The sequence below is a fragment of the Megalops cyprinoides genome, chromosome 5, assembly GCF_013368585.1.
Source record: "Megalops cyprinoides isolate fMegCyp1 chromosome 5, fMegCyp1.pri, whole genome shotgun sequence".
Taxonomy (NCBI): Eukaryota; Metazoa; Chordata; class Actinopteri; order Elopiformes; family Megalopidae; genus Megalops; species Megalops cyprinoides.
In genome coordinates, this window is record NC_050587.1 from 16,206,756 (window position 1) to 16,217,772 (window position 11,017).

Below are 11,017 nucleotides of genomic sequence, written 5' to 3' on the forward strand. Positions count from 1 at the left end.
GAACACTGGAGAATTGACTTGTTCCAAAACAAAACCACACCTACTGCTGGACTCAGATTTCCTATCTTCATCAATTCCCTCAACCTCAGGAGTAGTAAACTTACTCTAACTGTAGCACTCATTTAGTAAAGCAGACAATATAAATGATTAAACCACACATTTACCCAATGAAGGAAACATTATCTTATTCACCAAACATTTGTCATTATATCAACATTATATAAATGCAGATGACAATACTGAGTGAAAAATGTCATGATTATACACAAGCAATTTCAGACAAACATTCTCGATTAAAGATTTTCAGAGAAATCAAAGCAAGGGTATAGCCCTAATGATCAATGGTAATATCTGAAAAGTAAAATATATTACATTACATTGTTGGCATTTAGCAGATTACATAGATAGGAAAAAATATCATCTAATTTGTATTTGTCTACTTAATTTTATTTTTCTGCAGCCACACCGTTCTGATTGATATATTTATGAGCCCTTACCACATTGCTTACAAGATCTATCTCCACTGTATAAATTCATGAATGTACAACTACATGTCATTGTAATAATTAGGGGTTCTATGCAAAGATTTCAGTCAGCGCTTGTCAGACTTCACCTCATCTCAACTGGTGAGTTTAGCCAAATACAGAAATTGGCAGAATCAGTATAATAAACCTAACACTTCCACTGTAAAAACCAAAAGAGCAGTTTGTACATTCAGATAACGCTTCCAGATGACCAGTTCAAATGATTCATACAGTATTACCCCATCTTAAATGAATTTTGGATTCACACTACTGAGGTCATGCTACTGAATAACCCCGGATATCTGGAACAAAACCCACATTTCAGCTGTGTAAATTCAGTGTTTGTTTATTTATTTTAAGAGCATTTCATTTCCTTTCACACATTTCCTATACTGACACTCAAAAAATGAGCCTGCATAGAATTCTACAGTCAAAAACTGTACAGCATAAATAAATAAATGAATAAAAAATATCCCACCTTGAAACACAGAAAGCTGTTGATGTTTTTCTTTTCAAGTTAGCTTGTTTGTTCGAATTGAATACATCTTTTCTGGAAGTAAGCATAAAATACACAGGTCCCCACTGCATTGAAAAGTATTCCCTCAACCTTTTTACATTTCTGGTTTTCATGTACAATGACAGCAAATTATGCTTTGAAAGCATTATAAGCTACAAAAGGGAATTTCATATATTTTGTGAAAAAATATGCAATTTTGAAACACCTCCAAACAAATGTGTCCATCCGACATGCCTTCATTTGTCCACTGAATTTCCCCAGGAAGGTGAATAAACTATAGCTTGCCTAAGCTGTACCAGGAACAGCAATTAATTTGACTGGCAGTGGACCCATACACTTTTACTTTCTTTTGTTTATGTACATCTGTCCTGTCCTGTAATGCATTGGTGCATCACTTTGAAATTACAGGTACAGATGAAACACGAAACATGTGTCCAATGAGGTTAAAGGTAGGTTGAATAGTGGGTATTAATCAAAGCATACAGGTCTATCACCTGTTTCTGTAACTTGGGTGGACCGGCATGTAAGGAACGCATGGCTTCTGTAGTTTGAAAAAACGGTTATAATGGAATCCTATTGTCATCACCCCTCACAGTTTTTCATCTATTTCATCTGTCTAATTTGTCAAGTTACAAAAGTTACAAATGTATGTATGTAGCACGTACATTGGTTTTTCATTGCTCTTCACATTTTGAAATGACATGTTGAAAACTCATGAAAATGTAAAATTCACAACAGGTGGCAAGGGGTTAAATGCAAAGTATTGTGCTGGGGGTTGGGGTACACGCAACTAAAAAAGCTTAGTTCAGTATACATTAGTTTTGTTCAGTATACAATAAATAAACCAAATTACAAAAAGGCTACAAAATGTACAAATATTTCTACCTCGTACATTCAATGGCAAGCTATTGTGCATAGAAAATGGGTACCCTACTGCACTGGAAAAATCCATCCCTTCCTAGTCCGTAAAGTTTTGGAAAATTTCTGCCACCTCCAGCCAGTTCCTGAAGCATGCAAGGCCTTGGTCTCGGATTTGCTTTCTTCCTTTATCTGTGATAACCTCTCCATTTTCCTTCACAATCACTAGCTTTGGTACAGCTGTGATGTTATACTTCGTTTTTAACTCACTGTGGAAAAAAGAACACAGAACATTGCATAACGATGCGAAATACCACATACAGGCAATACGACCCGTTGTCCACTTGTACGTTTAAACTTTAAAAGGATGGCTAAAATGAACAACGGCTTTACAGTAATTCTGAAGGATATTTTAGCATTACATTTCATCAAGACAATTGGTAATGACATTTTTCACTGCCAATACTCAAGAAACTCGAGAAGGGCCACTCAACTGCACATCCTACGCGGTCATTAAGACTACTTCTATTTTTAGACTTAATCTGACTGCGAAGGGTGATCCTTAAACCTCTTACAATGAGCCTCAAGGATACTCGGCCGCTTGTCTAAGAACGACCCACATGTTGAGTTCTACCAAATGATACGGAGCAGGTATTGCAAAAAAAAGTTTGCACTGTTGTTCATCTGCTAAGCGCCAGTAGTTGTCATGAATTAGAAATCAATGACAATAATGATTTAACTAATTGAACACACTAACTGATATTGCATGTATTTGAAAAGCAAAAATTATTTCTCCTGACGATTTGAATTAAATATCTAGCTAAATGCACGAAAACAGTCAATGCACTGGCACATTGGCATTACAATGCATTTCTCCAAGAATTCAAAAGGTGGAAATTTGCCGCCTGTGAATTTGTTGATTGGAGTTTTGTCCAGTTACTAAACGTGTATCTACTCATGTCGCAATAATGTCACAAATATAGTAGCTGCAAGTAGCTGGGATATTTTACTTCCGTTCAAAAGCTAAGCTTTTCAATGCAACAAATTAACTAGAAAATACCAAGAAAGTAATAGCCATATACATGCACCTAAGAGTCACAATTTAAGACTATTCGTCTTCAGAATTCGATACCTACTGTTTGTATGGATCATTCCAAGGTAAGGCCAGCCAGTCCCCGTGCATGTCATGATAGTACTCGACCATGTCTTCTGCGGACTTGTCGGATGAAATGAAGACTATTTCAAATTGAGCTGGAGGGTCATTCTCTTCTACCAGGTCCGTGTAGAAATCGCACAAGATAGGGGTGAAATCGCGGCAGGGAGGACACCAACCGGCAGAGAAATACAAACCAACTACCTTGTTTCTGAGAGCCTCCTCTGGGTCAACGATTTCGCCCTCTTTATTCAAAAGAGTTCGTCCCGAAAACACCTCAACCATATTTGAAGAAGCAGGTGTCAGTAGTCCAGTGGCTCTCGTGATTAATTCAGGTTAGCTCACCTAGCTAACGTAAGAGCGTTATAGTATTCGGAACTCTTTGTCTAACTATAGGCTAGGTAATTACTGACATTAGAAAAGTTTGTTAGCAAGCTAGCTGGCTATCTGTTTAGATGTTACACCCCCTGAAAACTCGCTAGCTAGCGAACAGTTTTTCTCCCAGGCATTGATGTGAGTTGCCGAGCCACCTGCCGGAGCGACTACTGCTTCTGTTATTGTTAGATATGAGCAGCAAGCTCGACATCAAGGTGTCGTTATCTTTGCAATCTCAGCCAGAATTTATGTCGCTTATTAGCCAGCTAGCCGGCTGGATGGGGGAGGTCAAAGTCCTTGACTGGCAATACACTAGACCAATCCCATTTTCAACTGTAAGTGGGACGTACTTTCTCTTTTTACGTTGACACAACATTCTGCTGTGGTAGATACTGCCCCCAAGTGCTAGTGGAGAGTCAGTTAACATTCCCATCCCCTGGGTAGCAAAGCCATTCAGCCCGACCAGAGCGCGATGTTGGGGTCTGGTCAGTTCTGGCCTATAACTGAGTTACAGCGTTCGGGTTCGGATCGGACTAAATGTTTCTGGATGTCAGGTTTTGAATGCAGGTCTAGAACAGCAGGTCCATCTGGGTTAAAGTATCATGTTGAATGAATGATGTAGACACAAAGGTTTCCGAAAAGAACTGTTCGTTTTGTTGAAAGGTTGAGCTGAACGTTACCATTTTAATTTTTGTACCTGACTTTATTTACTGTATAGAATTAGTGCGTTGTGGTATTCCCAGCAAGGGTGTACTGTATTTTTTTTTAATTTGCTGAGATTCAGAACGTTACATACATGAGATTTATTTTATTATTATTCTTCTCTGTTCGGACCCGTATTCTCTGCTGTTTTACCAAAAAAGCAGAGGCTGTGTAAGATAATTTTGTTTGCTGTTGACGTGGCAAGACCTGAGCCTGTGACGCAACATTGCACAAACAGGTCTGTCCCGGTGTTAGTGAAGATGGCCTCGCATGGCATCAGCTATGACATCTGGCTATTTTATATCACCGCGGGTGGCTGTGGATCAATTGCACTGAATGATTGCTTTCAGGTTCTGGTGCTGTTGACATAACTGTAGGGGTGTGGCATTACCCTGATGGTATCATGACGTTGTGGTGTCCCCATTTTTGTAGGCTTGTCATATCCATGTACTTAATGGTAACTTTGTGCAATGGTAAGCTTTCCAACATGATTGAATACAGTCTTGCTTACCTGTTTGACCTCATCTATGAACCTACTGCTCTTTTTACTCCCATTGTAATGGTGCTGTGGATAACAATGGAGAACAATACATGAGGTGAGCAAGTGTCCTAGTTTATTGATAAGCTGTGCACATGAGATGGGGCACTGGCCATTATTCCTACTAATACATTAACTTTACTACTTCCCACCTAATGGTATAAACAGACTAGAAGTGTACCTAAGGTGACATTCAAGTGAAGATCCTGTTAGGTCACAACTGAACTGAGTATGCAAGGAAAAATTGGTGTGATTAATGAATGCTCCAAATTGTATATATCTGAGTGAGGTGTTCACTGTCATTCATCCCACAGCTTCTAAACGGTTTCTTTGTGTGCTGCTGTATCTTTTGTCTTCTGAGCATTTAACCACCTGAATAGATGAAATGCTGTCTTTACCAGACCAGTTTCATTACCCTCTCCAGTTGTGAGTGCTGGAGTGTTGGGATGAAAAAAACATGGGCTTCAGTCCTTGAAGACTGGATTTGAGCTGTCCCACTTTGCATCAAATTTTGTAAACAATGGTCCAAGTTGGCCAGCTCTTTTCTGAATGCTGAGCTCTACATGTGTTGGCAGTATGGTTAAGCAACTGCACCTATTGGACAAAATCTTGAGCTAAGGCATAGTCCTTGTACATAGATGCTTCAATGACTATCAGATAGATATAAGCTAAACACATTTTCCCTGGGTCTAAGCAAAAGACATGTGATTACTAGGTCTACTGCCAGTATGTCCACCCGTTCATATCCCAAGTAATTGTTTGACAAAACTGATGTAATCACTCCCTTAGAAACCATCATGTGAGCAGCAATGCCCAGGAGCTGGCTGTGATCCTGTGCTGCTTTACCATGCTGAGCAGCTTCTAGTCTTCTCCCTGTGGGTTATGACTGGTAGGCAAGACAGGCTTTAACGATAGGTTCCGTATGGTGGATTCTTTGAATGTATGACTAATTCTTTGTGCAAGCATTTATGTATATCCTAGTATATCAGTTTATTTGCATTTTATTCACTAGATCTATTATATTGCCCATTCACTACAACTAAATTTTAATATTCCAAACACAGTGATGTCATATTTGAAACCCTCATTCCAGGTCTTATCTATAACCATACTTAAATCACCTCTTTAAAATCACAGATAAGCGAAATGATCAACTTGTGAACTGTGGTGAAACACATATAAAGTGAAAAAAAAGCATTAATATCATATGTTGAAAAGGATATAATTTTATTTCTAATTTCATAAAACGATAGTTTACTTCTAATTTCTTACATGATAACATATACAGTAGATGCCTGAATAAATGCATATTGTAAAATGGTTTCTCAGGAATTTATTCTGTTTTCTCTGGAAATATAATAAGACAAGCTGAGCTAATGTAGTATTTATTTGAAAGAAACTGATTACAAAATAAACATGCGGGTCAAAAGACATGGGCGACCAAATCAGAGTGCAGTTGAGGAAATACGCCATGAAACCTGATTACATACCATTTTAGACCCCCACATTAAGTCCAACCAATCTCAGCATAAACCCTATATACAAAAGGTGACTTAAAGTACACAGTACATCACATTAATATTGATTTATGACTTCCAACAGTTCTTTTAACCCATGGTGCTGGGTCCAAGCATGATTAATCTGTAAAATGACAACCTAGGTGCTACCCTGGGACACAGATTTTACAAACACCTCCAAATTCAGCATTAGGCAAGCAAAATCCCCCTGTGCTTTTTTCAAAAGGCCACACTGACATACCCTTCAGGCTTGAATTTCATTGCAAACTACATTTGTTCTGGCTTTGTTTGTATTCTCAGTCTGTGTTTATGGTATTTAATATGCTACCTAGCTTAAATACTTGCCAGCATGTATTTCTTAGATGTCTGGGTCAGTGTACAAGCGGACAGCACTGCCAACAGTAATCTTGTAATGGGATTTAGCAACAAACAGTCTGCTTATGTTTCCCTGTCCCTCCTTGTACACTGTATACACTTCTTTACCTTAACAAACAAAAAGCAGCTTCTCCTTCACCAGCTCAATTTTCTTCCATGAGGTCTCATTTCAAATGCTAATTGGCACTTTGGCAAAATGCATAGGTATTACATCTTGTGGTAGTGTAGCAAGTACTGCTCATTCTCTCAAATGTCCTTCTCCATGTTAGAATGCAGACCAGCAGAACATGTGATTACTTCATCACTTCCTCAGCATAAATGGCTGCATGGAGTATCAGTATGTAACACTGTAGAGCGGGCTGCACAAGACTGTTGTCACGGTCAACAGGCAACATGTACCGCAATCTCAACAAAGTAAAACAACAATAATGGACAATAAACCAGGCTTGTCATTATCAGCAGTCTGTACAAGCCAGTTTAAAGACGCCAACTGTTTTCTTGATTGAGCTGTGTGTTTACTAAAGAAAACTGAAAAGTAAAGTCCATGCAGTACTGGATGACACATAAGCATGCATTTATGTGATGTATGACAACAGTTGCTGAAAAAGTGCTTACAGTGGTTCCGCTCTGGTATTGTTTGCTTTTGCAAGTCTGTATTCAGCATTATGGATGGAAAAAGACTGTAATGACAGGCATAGGCTGTAAGCTTATTATAATGCATAAGATGGAATGGCTCAAGCCAAGATGGAATGGCTCAAGCCAAATACGCTATTCACCTCAGGAGGATTCAAAGAAACGTCACTGCTGACAGTGACATACTCCAAGGAATGGATTCAGTAAGCCATGCCACAATCACAATTACAATCACAACCATAATGACACCTTTGTAAAAAGCACAACATGCAGCATATCCTTTTATTCTTGTTCAAGAGAAATAAGGAGAGGGCAGAGAGACTGCAATGGCAGTATGCGTAAGCAGTATGTGTTAGCATTATTGAAATGCAACAGTAAAGTTTGACTGGTACATCTGGCAACAGGCAAGTCTTTGCTTTTTTAAAGAGTTGCATTAATCAGTGTAATTAGTACAATTTGTTCATATGCTGGTTTTGTGAATATATTTGGACAATGAACACCCTTCAGTCAATTTCAATTAGAAAAAAATTGAGGTTATTTTGCATTAATCTGTAATGCAATAACAATGTTAAAATGTTGCATTAACATCATTTTGCCTGGAATGATACATTTAGAAACTTATAATTAGAAATGAGCTTGTGTTTTGGTACTTGTATTTTGTTCTGCAAAATCTCATTAAAATTTGACTCAAAAGTTGGGGTTGTTAATGTTGTAAGCTTTAGAGTGGAGATATTGGACTTTGCAAGAAACGTTTGAAAATTGTATCAAAACCATTGATAAGATCTAATTCACACCGTGGTTATCGTTTCCCTGTCAAGGATTCACATATAACGAACGTAAACACACTTTTATTTTGACCTGAAAGTATTGTGAACTAGATGTGAAAGTACCAAATTATAAGGTTCACTACCGCTAGAGGGTGCTAATTCACTCCGTCATATAAAAAGGGGGAAAATAGTAAAATTGTAAATAAATAATTTAAGACAACACAATGCCTGTATATGTAGACATGTTGTCATCTTAGGTCATTGCTTTTCAATGCCCTAAGATAAAGCTGTGTGCTTAAGCAATTTTGGTCATACTCAAACACACAGAAACCATGATAAAACACTTGTATGCTGACTTGTTAAACACAACACTGACAAGAGCACTTTATAGAATATGTTTGGTTAGAACTGCAAATGTAAAATATAAAATGAGCAGTAAAATATTATTTCAAAAGTAATTAATCTTTAATCAGATATGAATTATGTAATACATGTCCCACTAGTGCCAGCTTTTGCTGTAAAATGGGTTTACTTGTAATTGTAGCTAGTTTATTGATGACAAAACTCCCTGCAAGTACCTTTGAACACCATGCAAGCATTTTCTTCATTTTTTTTTTCTGGGAACATACCTTCAGGAAATTGAGTGGTGGAAAATAAAATAATGGGGTGAAATACTGGCCTTTTCCACTGGAAGTATCTCAAAAATGTTACAACGGCAGAAATCTCACTTAGTAAACCAATTGCATTCAAAAGCATTTGGGAACTAACAGTCTGCAACAAAGTGAGAGATTTATAAAGTTGATCACTATTTTGCACAGGCCCTGATTAAAAAACAAAACAAAACAAAATAAACAGTTTGGCTAGGACCAACATTTTCCATTTACTTTCTGTAAACCAATGGGCATATTTTGCTTATGTGTAGTAATGTGACAAATCATTTTAGAGCAGGTAAGTACTTGTGAGATACACATAAAAATATTGAGAGAAAAAACATTCCTAAACAAGAATTACAGTGCATGTTAACACGTGATAAACGGAATATTGTGTTTGACTATGGAGAATTATTATTATTATGTATCAGTGTCCTGGACTTATGCAACAATACCAAGTAGTCAAAATTTTTGAGGCATTTTAGTATGAACCAACAGGAAGTCCAAGCTGCTAATCAAATAACCCTTGGCACACACCATACCTCCCAGAAAACTAATGGGGGTCATTTTGGCTGATACCATTCATTGTGGGATTTAACTTTTGCATTTTGTTTTGACATGACAGTACCTGCATATTTTGTTGGGTCACATCTTCAGGACACACACAAAAATATGCAATGAAAGGCAAATTTTCATAAATTTCAATGGCCAGGTTTTGCTCCTGGCTGTATTCCTAGCCAGCCAGAAGCAAACCCTGAGGTGTATTTCATTGCTTTATTTTCTCAGAATCAATTTAAAAACAAAAACGATAAAAAAGGCAGGTAAATGACCAAGTGACCAGTTTGAGGAAAGACAACGGAAAAAAACGACATCAAATAATTCCACATTAAGTTTTTATTTTTTTAAATGTTATAAGGATAGACTTACATAATAATTATAAAAATTACTTACAGAATTAAGTAACAGGTTTTAAAGTGTGTTTATACTTCTAAATGCAAATAACATGAACTATCTACACTGTTCCAAAACAATGAACAAGCGGTCCAATAGAAGCCATTTACCTAGACGCAAAAGAGAACATGAAGACGTTTCAACTATACATGAATTTGTAACCATCAAATTGCACTGTATTATACAAAATAAAAAAGAGCAACAGCATCTTAAAGGGACCATATTTTCATTTTTAAAATTCTCTTCATTCATCGTAACTTTGAAAATGTATTTAAATGTACATTATCTATTTTGATATGGAACTAGTAACTATGAGACACACACACCACATACGCATACACGCACACACACACACACGCACGCACATATGCACATGCGTGCGCACACGCACACCTTACACACACAGACACTTTCTTCCAATCATATAAGGCCATTTTCCGTGGGTATATATGGTTTTTAACTATGGCACTCAAAGGATACATGCGTAGAAAATAATTCTGTCTGTTTCCAAAGAACAGCAATATTCTTTGTAAAAGATATGATCCCTCAAATGCTGTGTAACACTGGCAACCTGCCCTTTAGTTGGCACACCACTTACAACACCAGTGCGTTTGATCCTATGGAGCATAATATAAAAATAAAATAAAAAATATTTTTTTTTATTTAGAAAGGCAAACAAAAGAAAAAGGAACTTCACAATTAGCATACACGAGAAACAATGTTTTTTTTCTTTTAGGGGAAAAAAAAAGCCCCAAAATGAAACAGAAGACATCACATGCAACTCACACTAACTTACATTAACTGCTCTAAATTGTCTACTCATGCAAAAAGAATGGTCTGCTGTTGTATAAAACGTCCAACATGGAACTGACATCAAACACAGTACAACACTACAGTAGGTAAATGTGAAAGGCCAATAAATCTTACACACGTCTTTTCTGGAGGTTTCTTGCAAGATCGCAAGCCTCTTGACAGTTTAGAATAAGACAGAACCCTGTGTAATGGGGCACTTGCATTTAGTTACAAAGGTGAGATGTGTGCATATAGTATAGCTCTGAAACTTGAACCTCAGAAAGATGGGTAGACCAAGTCGTCCATTTATGAAATAAACACAGGTACTGCAGCTGAACCCTGCTGTGCATGCATTGTTAAGGTTTATGCATTTATCCAGAGTTTGCACATAACAGGAGTAAGATGAGTCAGTGAAATTAAAATGGGACCACCAACATACTATGCAGTAAATGCAGAATATGCAATTATCTAATATGCAATTATAGGGATTCAACTGTATCAGGCAATAAGGAGTAGCCCTCCATTAGAGAAAAGGAGTGCTTACAATGGTGTTTTATCTGAACCTTCCTTCTATTACACACACATTAGCATAAAGTGATTTAGGTTATGGAGACTGCAATGATCCACTCCTCCTCCATTAAAAAAAAAAAAAAAAAAATCACTGT

At 37.3% G+C, this 11,017-nt stretch overlaps 1 protein-coding gene across 1 annotated transcript; it reads right to left on the reverse strand.

Moving 5' to 3' along the window:
- Positions 1–1,788: 1,788 nt before the first annotated feature.
- nxnl2 (nucleoredoxin like 2) lies at positions 1,789–3,670 on the reverse strand. The gene is made up of 2 exons (XM_036529892.1): positions 3,036–3,670; positions 1,789–2,168 (listed from the first exon to the last, which is right to left on the reverse strand). Exons 1-2 carry the CDS (start codon positions 3,335–3,337, stop codon positions 2,000–2,002), a joined length of 471 nt encoding a protein of 156 aa, XP_036385785.1. The 5' UTR covers positions 3,338–3,670; the 3' UTR covers positions 1,789–1,999.
- Positions 3,671–11,017: the final 7,347 nt, after the last annotated feature.